Source organism: Rhineura floridana, chromosome 6 (genome assembly GCF_030035675.1).
Source record: "Rhineura floridana isolate rRhiFlo1 chromosome 6, rRhiFlo1.hap2, whole genome shotgun sequence".
Classification (NCBI taxonomy): Eukaryota; Metazoa; Chordata; class Lepidosauria; order Squamata; family Rhineuridae; genus Rhineura; species Rhineura floridana.
Window position 1 is genome coordinate 62,518,991 of NC_084485.1, and position 16,356 is coordinate 62,535,346.

The following is a 16,356-nucleotide window of genomic DNA, read 5'->3' on the forward strand; positions in this document are numbered from 1 at the left end:
GAGCAGGGTAAAGACTATCTCAACCAACCAAATCCCAGCTGGATCATTGTAATTATCATTTATATTTCACTTTTCAGCTCCAGTCCAGCAGAGCATATATACAGCAACCAGAGATGCACACACCACAGCATCTCCTGCTCCACCTGTGCTTTTCCCTCCCTGTGCCCTGTGGGAAGGATCCTGATGATGGCTGATATGTTGATATTGTTTATTGTGGTTTTTAAAATTGTAGTTTGATGTTCCTTGTAAGGTGCCTTGGGAGAATTTGTATCCTGTAAGGTGGGATATAAATAGATGTAATAAATAAATAATAATTATAGGCAGAGGAGCTGGGCTAGTGAAAAGATAGTGACTGTGTGGTTGGTATTTTGCCAGCATGGCAACACCAACAGAAACCTGGAGTTCTGTTCACTATGTATTACTTGCCTTGGATCAACATACAAGCAGGATCTTAAAAAAAAAAAAGCTCCTGGTTTGGATGCTAAAGACGTGGCAGCTGGCTGGACTTTGGACTGGTCCTATTATGTTTGGAGAGGTCTATATAACTGGACTCTTTAAGCCTTTGCTGCCTGCTGTGATTATGACTGAATTTCCCCAGCTGTAATTAATTGAATGCATCTGTTCTAACCCTGCGGCTGCATTATGACACAGTTCCTTCAAAACTGCTCAATTAGTGGCCGCTAAAATCTAGGTCAAATGGGAAGTCTGGTTCAGGTATTTTCCAGGTCAGAACATTTGGAAAATAGAAACTGACTCATTTGACACTGTAGTCTGGTTTGATTGATTCAAGTTAGGTAAGCATCTCAAAAAATAAATTGCAAGCTTTGAATTTTTCTGGGAGGGGCAAACACCTCAGCTTGTCATGCAAATGCTGCACCAAATGTATTTTGAAAAATAACATACAGATGTAAGGGAAATAACTGTCAAGAATCCTGAACCACTCTGTATGGGTGACTTGTAAACGTTAACAACAGCAGGCATTCAACGATGCTTAGTATAATATAATGCAATTTTTTTTGTATTGTGTCCTTTGATGCTTGAGAAGGAAAATGATACAAGGCACACTGCAGAGTGTGAGTTTCAGGAAGCAGGAGTGTAACAGACGCTACACAATGAATAGATTAAAGCTTTCCGCCCCAGGGCTAAGAGCAGAGGGGAAGATGGGAACTGATGTGAAGGCAAGAGTGTTTTTAGAACACAATGCAGCCTAGGCAGCATGCATGCCATAGTTTACCTCTCACAGAGATACAGTTGTCAGCACTCTTAACAAACTGCAGTTCCCAGAATTCTTTGGGGGAAGTGCTAGGTGTTTAAATGTATAGTGTGTACAAAGCGGTACCTGCATGGTTAACTATATTGTGGAATGGGTTTGGGCTTTCAGATAATATGGTTTTAGAGTTGCAGAATAAAGGAGCAGAAGTGAAGGAGAGGAATTCAGAGACATCAGTGAGAACTGGGTTTGCCTATGATTTGACTGATGTCAAGAAACTGAGGAAGGCTTACATTAAGAGAAGTCATTGGGACTGTCTAGATCCAATCAGAGCACTCCTCAATTATTCCTAGCACTATTATCAGCTGGACAGCGAGGGGGGGAAACACTGTGAGACTGGTGAGATACCAAAGTGTCTTTCTGCTGCCCAGCTGATTAGCATTTGGAACAGCTGATGAGTACTGCCACAGAGGAAGCCAGTTTTAATTTGGTCAAAGTGCACAGGCATCTAAGCAATGATGAATTTCTAAAAAGAGAAACATTGGGGCTCAAGAAGCCCCACTGCATCCTGTAGTTCCTCTGAATTATCCTGATTTGCTTGCATAAAGCTTACACACAGGTTAGATTATATTTGGTCTTTATTCAGCTTTCATTCTGATTTCTTTGTAGGGAGGTTATATGACAAAGAACATTCATCATGTATTCATCCTGATTTGCTTACGGGGTGCTTAGATGCCTTTCCATTAATCATTTGTTCATTCCACACTTTTCAATGCATTTCACTGTCATTATCTTAACCGTAAAAAGTCGTTTATTTTTAAAAGTTATGTTAGGATGACAGAGTCCTTTAGTCCACTTTTATTGCACAAACCTAAATTTTAAGTGGTATACACTTATTTATTTATTTTGTATATTTGTATGCCTCTTTTCATCACCAGGTGACCTCAAAGCGGCTTCCATAGCAAGAACAAAATAATATGATAAAAACAATTCAGAAATAATAAAAACAACAAGTATCAATAAATAATACCACAAAATATCATAAAACGGTGAAATATCAAATCAATCTAGTCTGCAAAATCTAAAGATATATATATGGAGAGGGAGAGAGAAAGGGAGAGAGAGAGAGAACAAATATACAATAGAGTCCCATCGTTGCATAACAGTCCATATCTTTCAAAGAAGGCTGTAACAGATTCCTTGGTAACAGTGTCTTCCCCCAGTGTCCAGATAGGCTTGCTTCCATCTCCACGTCCTGTTCCTTGAATCCCTCCAGCAAAATACCGGTAGTCTGGAGGTGCCTCTGTTCCAACACACATTAGGATTGCAACTTGCTCATATTCTGAAACTTTTCTAAGAGATGACGTGCTGTAATAATGAGCATAATGTGCCAGCATGATTACATTTTTTTAAAAAGCAGCACAAGAAAAGGATCAGCATTAACAGAACCAGAAACTGGCACCAAATATTCTGACAGTTGGTGCCCATCTATTGCTAAACTTGACCAAACACTGATGATACCACTGGGAGATGGTTGTACAGTAGATCAGTGGTGGGCAGTAGGTAGATCAGGATCTACTGGTAGATCTCTGAGTTATTTGCAATAGATTAGAAAGGGTTTCTGATTTCCAATTATTTAGCAATAGTAATAAAAATGACTTTTCCCAGCTAGATTAGGCTGCTGAAATGGAGAAAGCAAGAGACTTTTGTGTGAAAGTTCAGTTCTGGTACTGAAAGCAAATTCTTCACCTCAGAATGTGCTCAGAGGCACTGTTTGTTTTTTAATTCTAACTATGTATCTTTGCTGGGTAGATCTTAGAGTTCTAGTGACTCTGACCAGGCTGTGGTCTGCCCACCCTTGTTGTAGAGGGTATTTCTCTTCTAGACTAGGAGCTGAAGTGGTTGTGGCAGAGGTGTACTATAAATAGACAGGTCATGAAGTAAAGTCCCCCTTTTAGTATTTCAAAAAGACATTTAAGGAGGTGTGAATGCTTTGCTCCCAAATAAAATGTGGTATTTAACATTCAAAGCCTGTCCAAAATGGAGCTTAATGAAGTTCTCCAGAGTAACTGTCAAGATTTTTAAGGTTACTAGCTTTTATAAAAGTCTATAAAAAGGAAGCCAGTCCTACTCTCCCAGCAGAAGTTTCTGCCACTAACAACCAGCTGCAGCCTCCCACCAGCTTTCTTGTGTTCCACTGTAGTAGACACAGATGTTGCCTCCCAAGCCTGTAAGTTGTCAGGGCATGATTCAGAAGATGAGATGCATGTCCTGGGCTAGGAGGGGTTATAGTAAATGACACAGTCTTCAGTGCTGGGCCTAAATCTTTGGTTCACTGTGCTTAAAGCACATGTGAAAATTGCAAGATGAAATGCAATATGAGGACTGGTCAAGGCTAAATGGAGTGATGGGATTACTAGCAACTCCTTCTAAGGGTACGGTGTGCATAACTTACATTAGTATGAATTTTACTTGCACATCTGGTCTGGAACATTGTAAGAAACAAGTGGCAATTGGCACAGCTGTTGAATAATTGTGCTTAAATCCATATTGGAGTTACAGTCCATTGGAGTGGGGTCATATTATATATCACTCAGCTATATAAAGTACAACTAAATAAAATAACATGTTAACCCTAAGTTTCTGTCTTCACCGTTGCTGCATGAGGGCATGTGGAAAGCTCTTGCCTATTCATTTCTTCCCTTTATTTCCCTCTTTGTCATCTCTCCTAATGTTAACATTTAGATTGTAACCTCCTTAGAGAAGAGACATGCATTTTTTTTAAAAAAAACCACCCTACCTTCCCTGCCCCTTATGCTGCTCAGTAAAGCACCATGTAAATAGATGATACTAGAGAGATAGAGATAACTCATAATCTCTCCATTGGGCCTTCTTTTCCTTACATATATGTGTGTATTGCTTCTTAGTTATACAATAGTGCTGTTATGGTACTGAACAAATACATGATGCTGTGGGAGGAATAAAGATGAGTGCTCTCTCTCTCTCTCTCTCTCTCTCTCTCTCTCTCTCTCTCTTTTACACACACACACATTTTACTTAGCCAGACAAATATGCGTTTGGTAGGGTTCCCTATAGTAGGGATGCTCAACAATGCAGCACACATGTCCTAAGATTGTTTCAAATACTGTGCTAGAGGGGGTAGCTAGAGGCTGTTTTATGGTCCATTCATAAAATAAATTCCATGCAAGCATCTCAGTGAAGAGACCCCTACTTTTTAGGTGATTTTTCACAACCCTTTACAAAAGGAAATCCAACTGTTTGCAGATCTACATTTGAAAGTGCATCCAGTGAACCTCAAAATCTGGCCTATTCCTGGTTCATGTTTGTTGCAAATTTTGCCAAATGGTGGAGATAGTGGGAAATGATACAAATTCCTGCCATTTGTATGAGAGTCTGTTCCTTTTTTCAAAGTGTTTGAAAAAATACTACATACTGAAAATGTGAGAATCTCAGTTTTCCTTTCTTAATAAAATAACTTTATCACCTTTATGGATGTGGGAGAAAATTTAAATGTGGAACTATATCATAGGAAGAGGCACTATAAAAGCATAACATATTAGGAACTAGATGGCAGTGAAGACTTGTAAGAGGTTTGTCTTTTGCTTTGTGAGTCAGCATCATATATATTTAGAGTTTGGGGGGGGTGACCCATTTTGTTAGTCTTTTTATCTTGTATTAGGTGAAGATTTTATTATAAGGAAATTACAATATAGAATGCATAGGATGTATTTCCCATCTATACCTTTGCACTGACTGGATATCACCTAACTTTTTACATGCACACAAATTTGGCCCAGATAATCAGTTTTAGGATTCTACTTTTGAACAGCAAAATTTGGTGTTCTCCAAGATTATCCAAAGCAAATAAATTCATGCTGCTCCATTAGGGAAAACAAATGTAGTCCACAATCAGGCAGTGCCTTTATAGGACCAACTAAAATATCACTTTACCTTTTCAAGGTTATATGCCCTCCAACCACGCGCTGCCTAATTTGATTCCTATTGACTTTTATCTAGTACACAAGTTAAAATTAATCTCCGGATTTGGACATTGGCATGTTTGCCTTTACTTCTCTACTTCACAAGGAACCTGTGTGTTTTCCTTAGGACTGGAGACAGATCTGGGTAGCTGCTAGATTTTATATTTTCAAAATGGGGGATCAACCATTATTTGCTTTTTGACCAAAGTGATACTTGTCTAGCACCCAGTAAAGCGTAATCCAATTAAGGCTTCAACCTCCTCTTACACTCTGTTTTAAGACTGTGACTAAATGCTCTCCTTCCTCCGTCCCTCCCTCCCTCCATTTTGCTTAATTTTAGCCTGATGAAAAGTTCTGGAGAACTTGAATGTTTGCTCACTATACCGTTTTGTTGGTATAAGCCAACTGTGTATTTAGATTTTTGACAGTCACAAGCCATTACATTTTTTGCTGCTACTGTAATGTTCAGTGAGTATATTCAGCTGGGGAGGTTTTCTCATTACTCACACTTGGAAACAGTGTAGATGACTTGGACCAATCACACTTCACTGGATATTCTGTTCCAGTTATTGCCTCATTTCCAGGTATCTTTGCATAATACATCATTAAATATGAACTAATCTTTCCACAGTGGACAAATATTTATATTTGGACAAATGCAGCTTTGTCCAGATTTCAAAAGGTAATTGCATGCCCCCCCTTTTAGGTGATTTTTCACCTATCCACACAGAAACAGTGGACACCTATGCAATTTCTTCTGTTTGTTACTTTTGAATGAGGGTGAGGGGGGAAGATTTTGGTTTTTTTACCTGCACAACCGGAGCTGCTTCATATCTTTTTGTTCCCCCCACTAATCTTTCTGGTATGTCGCACCAAAGTTATTGCATGAGGAAGAGAGAGAAGTTTTGAATATCAAGCATCATTTAAAACAAAACCAATTCCACAATCCTCAGAATATGGTGGTTTGTGTATCTCAGACTTACAAAGTATATTGACAGGGATCATTAATAGGTTGCCAAGTCTCCAGTTTTTGCCTGGAGTCTCTGGTTTTTGGGGGTCATCTCTGTGTCTCTGTGTGAGTCACCCTAATCTCCGGACTCTTAGCTTCATTTTAGCTAGAAGCCATTGCAAATCCTGAAAACAGTTTCCTATTCCTACATGTCTGCACATCAGTTGAGTGAGTGTATAACTTTCAGCAATAGCAAGATTACCTTTCTACAATAATATAGCGGGAAATCTAGAACTGAAGATCACAGCAGGATCTTGGTAGGCATGCACATACAGTAAACAATTTCAGTTATGATAATAATAAAAGTGTAAAAAAGGTAAAGGTGTCCCCTCACTTATAGTGCGAGTCGTTTCCGACTCTTAGGGTGATGTCTACTAGGCAGACCGTATATATGGGGTGGGATTGCCAGTTCCTTCCCTGGCCTTTCTTTACCCCCCAGCATATGCCGGGTACTCATTTTACCGACCACGGATGGATGGGCTGAGTGGACCTCGACCCCTTTTACCGGAGATTCGACTTCCTCCTTCCGTTGGAATTGAACTCCGGCCGTGAGCAGAGCTTCGGCTGCGTTACCGCCGCTTACTACTCTGCACCACGGAGGATCTTTAATAAAAGTGTACATGCAGGTTTTTCTTAATTACTTGTAAAATAGCATATTATACATTTTATCTTTCAAATAATTTTTGAGCAGAAATTTGAAAAAGTGTACGTGCTGCAGCATATGATGCCATTATAATATGGTATACTTTTCTAATTATAAGGAGTCAAACAAGTTTGAATTTTCCTGGACTGTTGAAGAGGACAGCTTATTTGTCTAATTCATAGCCTGTTGTGAAAAGCTTCCCAGCATGAAGCTTTAATCCTATATTCACTTTTCTGGGAGGAAAGCTGCAATGCTAATCCCACATACCTGGGAGTAAACCCCATTGAATTCAGTAGGATTTACTTTTGAGTAGACATGGTTAGGATTGTACTGTGAATCAGTGGGAATTCTGAGTGAACATAGTAAAGGTTTGTGTTGTAGATTTTCTCTTCCCCTCCAATCCTTTTTTTTTTTTTTGTAAGTAGTTAGGCAGGGCTTACCTATGTGTCATTGCTTTTATTTGGTAGCAAACTAATACTGATGTTTTTTTTTTCAAAAAATGTTCTGCAATGACCAACTGGTTTTGACAATGGGGTGTATATATTTTTTACATCTCCAGTGTGTGTATATGGAATCTTTCCAACAACCCTGTGAGGTAGTTGTTGGAAACCAAGGAAACCAAGAAATAAATACATTTAAAATCCAATAATCATGAAACAAGTATAAAACAGTTGCAAAACAGCTTAAAAGGGCATGATTCTGAATTTTGGGTTGGGTGAGTGACATTCCTTATCATATGAAGTTGCAGTCCTGTGCATGCTTCCCTCTTTGAGTAAGCCCCATTGAATACATTGAGTAAACATGCATAGGATTGCACTATAAATATCTTTACAGGTTGTGTAAATAATAAACATCTTTGACAGTCATGCTTATATAAATATTTCTTCATACTATGTCTCGATATTTATCCGATTTTACACTATGGTTGTAAATTATTATTTCCTCTGCATTTTAAGCGGTCCTTCTTGTTTGAGGTGGTCATGGTCCCCCTCTGTTGTTTTCAGTCTGAGGGGCAGATAAGGTTGAGGGATGGTAAGTAGTCCATGGTTGCCAAGTAAAATTTGCAGCTGATTTCCATTTAAAAAGTAATTAAAATTATTTATGTGCAGGCAAAATTTATGAAGTAATACAGATTCACATAATACATTTAAAGCACATCCAACTTGCATTTAAAGTGCATGACTCTCCCCAAAGAATCCTGGGAAGCGTAGTTTTCCCTTCACAGTTGTAGTTCCCACCACCTCTACCAAACTACAATTCCCATGATTCTATGGTGGGATTCATGTGCTTCAAATGCATGTTGAATGTACTTTAAATGCATGGTGTGGATCTGCCTGAGTATGCTGTGCATTCATTAGTGAATTGAAAAGAACAATTTTAAAAGATACTTTTTTAAATGGGAAGGGCTGTACCTCAGTGGTAGGGCACATGCTTTGCATGCAAAGATCCAAAATTCAGTGTCTGGAAAAGACTATTGCCTTGAATCCTGGACAGCCAATTCTAATCCATGTCATCGGTACTTAGCTAGATAGTACCAAATGGTGTGAGTCGATGTAAGGCAGATTCCTTTATTCCTAAAAGAGGAAAGAGACCCAAGGGCCACAGTGACTCTGGAATTTATTTACAGGGCCGGCTCCAGGCATGCTGGGGCCCTTGGGCATCACCTTGCCCTGGGCCCTGCCATGTGTGTGCACGCACATGCACGCATGTGCACATGTACGTGCGCAGCCCCCCCATGCCCACCCACTTACCTGTCTCCTGCCTTTTAGCATTGCCCTTAGTGAAGATGGTGGCTGCAGTTTCCCTAAGGGGATGACGCCTCCGCCGCCATTTTTGTGGATGGCACGTGTGCGTGCTATGCACGCGCATCTCTGTCATCAACTAAGATGGCGGCAGGGGCTTCAGTACGTTAGGGAAACTGCAGCCGCCATCTTCATTAAGGGCAATGCTAAAAGGCAGGAGACAGGTAGGTGGGGCGAGGGAATGGCAGGCAGGCAGAAGCTCCTGCCCTGCGATCCGCGGCTCATGCCGTGGATCGCAGAAGGGGAGCGGAGGGGCTGCTGAGAGCCCCCCTGTAGCTCCAGGAGCCCTCGGGCCAGTGCCCCACCTGGCTGCCTTTAGAACCGGCCCTGTTTGTTTATGTATGTTACTTACAGCATTTATATACCGCTTTATTGTAAAAAAAACTCAAGGTGGTTTACAGAAGGAATTCAAACAATAAAATTATTGGCAGGAACAGTTAAAAAGAGATATTCAAAATAATAAAACCAGGGAGTTCCAAATTGTAGGTGCTGCCACACTAAAGGATCCATCTCTTACAAGAGCAGGACAAGTACTATGTGGAACCCGTAACAAGGAAACCACACCTTGAACTTCGCCTGGTAGCAAACTGATAACCAGTACAGATTTCAGAGCAGAGATATTATGTGCTGACAGGGTATTACTCATGTCAGCAATCATGCCACAGCATTCTGTGCTAATTGTAGCCCCCGAGTCAGGTTGTGCCGCATGGGGATTTCTGTGGCCTTGGCTGCCAGGATTTGTTTAGTTTTGGTTAGGAACCCTGACTGGTTGTGAGATGTTGAGTTTTCTGTCTTACTCATAGGAATTTTATTATGGTTGGTATGGTATAGCATTTATTTATTTATTTGTTTATTTATTTATTTATTTATGTGTTTGTTTGCTTGCTTGCTTGCTTGTTTTATTGCATTTGTATACCGCCTCGTAGCCGAAGCTCTCTGGGCGGTTTACAACAATTAAAAACATTAAAAACAAATATACAAATTTAAAAACACATTTTTAAAAAGTAATTTAAAAACACATGCTAAAATGCCTGGGAGAATAGGAAAGTCTTGACCTGGCACTGAAAAGATAACAGTGTTGGTGCCAGGCTCACCTCGTCAAAGACATCATTCCATGATTTCGGGACCACCTCTGAGAAGGCCCTCTCCCTTGTTGCCAGCCTCCCTCGGAGTAGGCACCCGGAGGAGGACCTTGGATGTTGAGCGTAGTGTACAGGTGGGTTTGTGTCAGGAGAGGCATTCCATCAGGTATTGTGGTCCCAAGCCGTGTAAGGCTTTATAGGTTAAAACCAGCACCTTGAATCGGGCTCAGAAACATACAGGCAGCCAATGCAAGCGGGCCAGAATTGGTTTTATATGTTCGAACCGTCTGGTCCCTGTTACCAATCTGGCCGCTGCATTTTGCACAAGCTGCAGTTTTCTAACTGTATTCAAAGGAAGCCCCATACAGAGTGCATTGCAGTAATCTAACTTGGAGGTTACCAGAGCATGGACAACTGAAGCGAGATTATCCCTGTCCAGATAGCGGCGTAGCTGGGCCACCAACCAAAGCTGGTAGAAGGCACTCCGTGCCACCGAGGCTACCTGAGCCTCAACTGACAGAGATGGTTCTAGGAGAACCCCCAAACTACGAACCTGCTCCTTCAGGGGGAGTGCAACCCCATCCAGGACAGGTTGGACATCCACCATCCGGTCAGAAGAACCACCCACTAGCAGCATCTCAGTCTTGTCTGGATTGAACCTCAGTTTATTAGCCCTCATCCAGTCCATTGTTGCAGCCACACACTGGTTCAGCACATTGACAGCCTCACCTGAAGAAGATGAAAAGGAGAAATAGAGCTGTGTGTCATCAGCATACTGATGGCAACGCACTCCAAAGGGGAAATCATCTTTGTCTTTTGTTTTTCTTTTTCTATTTGTATTTCATTTACCTCTGACCTTACTCCCTTACATCCATAGAAGCAACAACAGTTGTTCCATGTGCTCACCTCAACCCCCTTAAACCCATTGATGATGCACCTTGTTGTTTGCATGATGGTTTGTTTCTTGCTCAATAGTAGTAAAAGAGAATTCACATACTAGGCAGTGTGGCTTCAACTGCTGTTGTTCCGATGCTAGTGCCTGTGAAGGTAGACCAAACCATGAGTCTTTTCTATCTGTCAATTATTACTCACTAGAATTGGATTGACTATCAGAGTGAGTTTATAACAGCCCACAGGATAGATAGGAATGAGCAGAGAATCTTCTTAACTCTTAGTCATTTATCAAACCTCTTTGTGCAGTGAAGGGTCAAGCCTGTAAAGAAGTTTGGAGCAGCCACATTAAAAGACAAGCAGGGCATTCCAGGCACAGGGTTGCCAACCCTGCTTTGATATCAATATCTTTGCAGAGGATCCCTAGTCAAGCCTTACCAACAGCACAGTCTTAACCATATCTACTCAGATGTAAAAACCTGTTGAGTTTTATGGGGTTAGTCCCTTAGCCTTCAGGGGCATCCATCTTTATATCTGAGTGCTCCTATCTAACATCTCCACAACACTAGGCTCCCTTCTTCCTACAATGGCTTTCTGGTGACTGTCGGGGCCTGAAGGCACTTAAACCCTTCTTGCCAGAAGCAAGTTGGCTAGATTAATGTTCCCTACCCAGGCTCCCAAGAGCCAGTGGCATAGTGGTTAGAGTGTTGGACTACGACCTGGGAGACCAGGGTTCAAATCCCCACACAGCCATGAAGCTCATTGGGTGACCTTGGGCCAGCCACTGCTTCTCAGCCTCAGAGGAAGGCAATGGTAAACCACCTCTGAATACCGCTTACCATGAAAACCCTATTCACAGGGTCGCCATAAGTCGGGATCAACTTGAAGGCAGTCCATTTCCATTTTCACCCAGGCTCCCTAAGCAGGTGAGAAGGAATGATCCCCTCACTTTGGCTAGACCTGGGAACACCCTCATTTAGCTAAGATTTCTATCTTAATTTCCAATCAGAATTTTTTTTAGTGGTATGCTCCAAGCAACTGTGGTTGATGCTTAATGTATCATGCTTAATGACATCACAGCCCCTGTGACATCACTTGGGCCCGCCCCTGAAATCTCAGGGTTTGGGAGCTTCTGACCTAGCAACCCTCATCATTAATGATAAACTGAGATTGCAGAAGAAGAGCTCTCAAATGGACAGATGAGCAGATGATAGTGGACTTTTGTTTTTGCTATACAACAGTCCCTGTTGACAACTGATGCCTTATGTGTGTTTCTTGTTTCACCAAGGCAGTTAGACTAGAACCACATGGGGATGTTTTGTACTGGCCTCATTTGCCTCTAAACGTATATTCTAGCTTCTCACTATGGCAGGTGGGCAACTTGCAGCCCTAGGGATGCCCTTGGCGTAATTTCAGAAGCCCTCTGCAATCAATCAGTTCAGACCTTTGGCAAGAGCAATCTGTTGTTCCCCCAGTGCTGGAATGGGAGAAAGAGAGGCAAGAAAAAGGGGGTGGGGGAGAGAAAGAGAGAGGGTAGCCCCACCCATTGCCATATTCAGTCCCAGACCCATCACCAGCATGCTGCCCCCAACAAAACAGCCTTGGACAAAACAACAAAACGCCCACCCCTGCACTATGGTTTTATAGTGGTTTATCCACTTTACACTCCTAAGTGTTATCATACCCATTTTCTAGATGGGCTGGTAGAGTCCAGAAATACTGTCATTTGTCCAAATGATGGAATGATTTTTTTGACGAGGTATGTCTGGCGCCAACACTGTTAACTTTTCGGTGACAGGACTTTCCTCTTCTCCCAGGCATTTTAGCATGTGTTTTTAAATTGCTTTTTAAAAATGTGTTTTTAAATTTGTATATTTGTTTTTAATGTTTTTAATTGTTGTAAACCGCCCAGAGAGCTTCGGCTATGGGGCAGCATACAAATGCAATAAAATAAATAGATAAATAAATAAATACATTTGCTCAAAGTTGTTGAAACGGTATCCACAAAGGAGAAAAAATTGAAAGCCAGGCCTTCTCCAGAAACACACGTAGAAACACCCCTTTTTTGTTGTGACAAAGTTCCTGGCTTCCTTGGAGGCTTAGTTTATTTATTTTTATTGTGAACACTATGCTTTGCTTCCCTCCCCAGATCCTAACAGTGTCAGGCCCACCAGAAGGAGGAACGCGAGTGACAATTCGTGGCATTAACCTGGGCCTAGATTTCTCCGAGATTGCCCACAATGTACAAGTGGCTGGTGTGGAATGTACCCCGCTGGAGGAGCAGTACATTATTGCTGAGCAGTGAGTTTATGTGGCTCCACCTGAACCTTTATGTGAGCTAAGAACCACTCACAATGTGGTTTAGTATAATCTAGGTTTAGTATAAATGCTGTCACACCTTGCAACAAAGGCAAAAGTACAATTGAGTATACTTATGCTAGGAAGACCATCATGGTAGGTGATGGTTTTTAAAGCTGGAATCCTAATTGGTTATCCTAATTGGTTAAGAGGATAAATGTATAAGCCTGAGTGAATCATTAGTGGGGAAAATGTATACACTGCTACATTCACCATTAAGGATTGTAATAAATGTAATGGTAACGTAATATCTAGGACCTAGTGCAACGCTCTTACATGTGTAAAAAGTACTTTCTTACATATAATAAAAATGCATCACAATCCTGTATTTGCATGAAGCCAGAGCACAGCTTCCACTGGAGGATTTGCAGTGCCTCATCACAATCCTTGATTTGTATGGTCAGGGTGGAGTAGGAAAGCTAAAGAGAAGGCAGGTTACACAACAGGGCTCCTACTCGGAGGAAGGACGGGATATAAAATAAATAAATAAATAAAACAGCAGTGGCCATGGCATGGGAGTGAGGAGGGAAGGACACTGACAGAGAAAAGTGGTTTAAAACAACCAGAGAGGTCTGAATAGACTGGGAAGGAAATAACATTGAGGGATTTTTAAAAAGCTGAAACTAGCATAGATTGATACAACACAGAAGCTAACACAACAGAACCTTTCCCAATTCCCTTCTTATTGTTCTCAAACCTCTTCTATTATTTAAAACTGCCATTTCCCCCAGTATCCCACAAGCCATGCTTCACTTAAACCTTTGCGATTGTTTAAACTGCCAATTTTCACTCGGTGCTTCTCAATCCCTGCTTCACTCAAACCTCTGCCATTGTTTAAATTCACAATTTTCCTCTCAGTGTTCCCAAGTCCCTTGTTTTAAACAGCCGCTTTTTTCCTTTCGGTATCCCTCCTTTCTTGTACTTAAACTTCTCCCTCTTCCATTTCTCAGCTGCCTCATGTGAGAGAGATAAATACTGCAAAGTCCTCAAATATTCCCTAGTACTTTCACACAGTGTATTTCATTCCTAATACCATGTATTGTCTTCAACATGAAGTTCCACATTCAGTGTAGTAATTTAGAACAGGTATTTTATTAATGAGTGTACACCCATACATGTACAGCATCCATCAACTCAACTTAATCTTCTCTAACTGAACAGGCTTACTCTTAAGATTCTATTCATCTTAAGATACAGTGACATATATCATCACAGTGTGTGTATGTGCAAAGGTGGCTGCAGAATAGGGAGGAGGAAGAAACATGGAAATGGGGGTGGTCTGTGTGCAAGAGAGAGTTGAGAAAAGGCGGGGAAAGAGGTGAAAATGGGGTGGCTGTGCAGGGGGCTGCAGAATCAAAGAGAGGGAAGGAAGCATGGAAGTAGGAGTGGTTTGTATGAACATAAGAACATAAGAATAGCCTGCTGGATCAGGCCAGTGGCCCATCTAGTCCAGCATCCTGTTCTCACAGTGGCCAACCAGGTGCCTGGGGGAAGCCCGCAAGCAGGACCCGAGTGCAAGAACACTCTCCCCTCCTGAGGCTTCCGGCAACTGGTTTTCAGAAGCATGCTGCCTCTGACTAGGGTGGCAGAGCACAGCCATCACGGCTAGTAGCCATTGATAGCCCTGTCCTCCATGAATTTGTCTAATCTTCTTTTAAAGCCGTCCAAGCTGGTGGCCATTACTGCATCTTGTGGGAGCAAATTCCATAGTTTAACTATGCGCTGCTGAGTAAAGAAGTACTTCCTTTTGTCTGTCCTGAATCTTCCAACATTCAGCTTCTTTGAATGTCCATGAGTTCTAGTATTATGAGAGAGGGAGAAGAACTTTTCTCTATCCACTTTCTCAATGCCATGCATAATTTTATACACTTCTATCATGTCTCCTCTGACCCACCTTTTCTCTAAACTAAAAAGCCCCAAATGCTGCAACCTTTCCTCGTAAGGGAGTCGCTCCATCCCCTTGATCATTCTGGTTGCCCTCTTCTGAACCTTTTCCAACTCTGTAATATCCTTTTTGAGATGAGGCGACCAGAACTGTACACAGTATTCCAAATGCGGCCGCACCATCGATTTATACAACGACATTATGATATCGGCTGTTTTATTTTCAATACCTTTCCTAATTATCGCTAGCATGGAATTTGCCTTTTTCACAGCTGCCGCACACTGGGTCGACATTTTCATCGTGCTGTCCACTACAACCCTGAGGTCTCTCTCCTGGTCGGTCACCGCCAGTTCAGACCCCATGAATGTATATGTGAAATTCAGATTTTTTGTTCCAATATGCATAATTTTACACTTGTTTATATTGAATTGCATTTGCCATTTTTCCGCCCATTCACTCAGTTTGGAGAGATCTTTTTGGAGCTCTTCACAATCCCTTTTTGTTTTAACAACCCTGAACAATTCAGTGTCATCAGCAAACTTGGCCACTTCACTGCTCACTCCTAATTCTAGGTCATTAATGAACAAGTTGAAAAGTACAGGTCCCAATACCGATCCTTGAGGGACTCCACTTTCTACAGCCCTCCATTGGGAGAACTGTCCGTTTATTCCTACTCTCTGCTTTCTGCTTCTTAACCAATTCCTGATCCACAAGAGGACCTCTCCTCTTCTTCCATGACTGCTAAGCTTCCTCAGAAGTCTTTGGTGAGGTACCTTGTCAAACGCTTTTTGAAAGTCTAAGTACACTATGTCCACTGGATCACCTCTATCTATATGCTTGTTGACACTCTCAAAGAATTCTAATAGGTTAGTGAGACAGGACTTTCCCTTGCAGAAGCCATGCTGGCTCTGCTTCAGCAAGGCTTGTTCTTCTATGTGCTTAGTTAATCTAGCTTTAATAATACTTCTACCAGTTTTCCAGGGACAGAAGTTAAGCTAACTGGCCTGTAATTTCCGGGATCCCCTCTGGATCCCTTTTTGAAGATTGGCGTTACATTTGCCACTTTCCAGTCCTCAGGCACGGAGGAGGACCCGAGGGACAAGTTACATATTTTAGTTAGCAGATCAGCAATTTCACCTTTGAGTTCTTGGAGAACTCTCGGGTGGATGCCATCCGGGCCCAGTGATTTGTCAGTTTTTATATTGTCCATTAAGCTTAGAACTTCCTCTCTCGTTACCACTATTTGTCTCAGTTCCTCAGAATCCCTTCCTGCAAATGTTAGTTCAGGTTCAGGGATCTGCCCTATATCTTCCACTGTGAAGACAGATGCAAAGAATTCATTTAGCTTCCCTGCAATCTCCTTATTGTTCTTTAGTACACCTTTGACTCCCTTATCATCCAAGGGTCCAATCGCCTCCCTAGATGGTCTCCTGCTTTGAATGTATTTATAGATTTTTTTGTTTTTGGTTTTTATA

At 41.6% G+C, this 16,356-nt stretch overlaps 1 protein-coding gene across 7 annotated transcripts in view; it reads left to right on the forward strand.

Moving 5' to 3' along the window:
• PLXNA2 (plexin A2) overlaps positions 1-16,356 on the forward strand; it is a 627,239-nt gene that overhangs the window by 477,489 nt on the left and 133,394 nt on the right. For all 7 annotated transcript variants that reach the window (XM_061632052.1, XM_061632055.1, XM_061632053.1 and 4 more), the window contains one exon: positions 12,788-12,939. In XM_061632052.1, the coding sequence (XP_061488036.1) occupies positions 12,788-12,939 (152 nt within the window). The remainder of the gene's footprint in view (positions 1-12,787; positions 12,940-16,356) is intronic.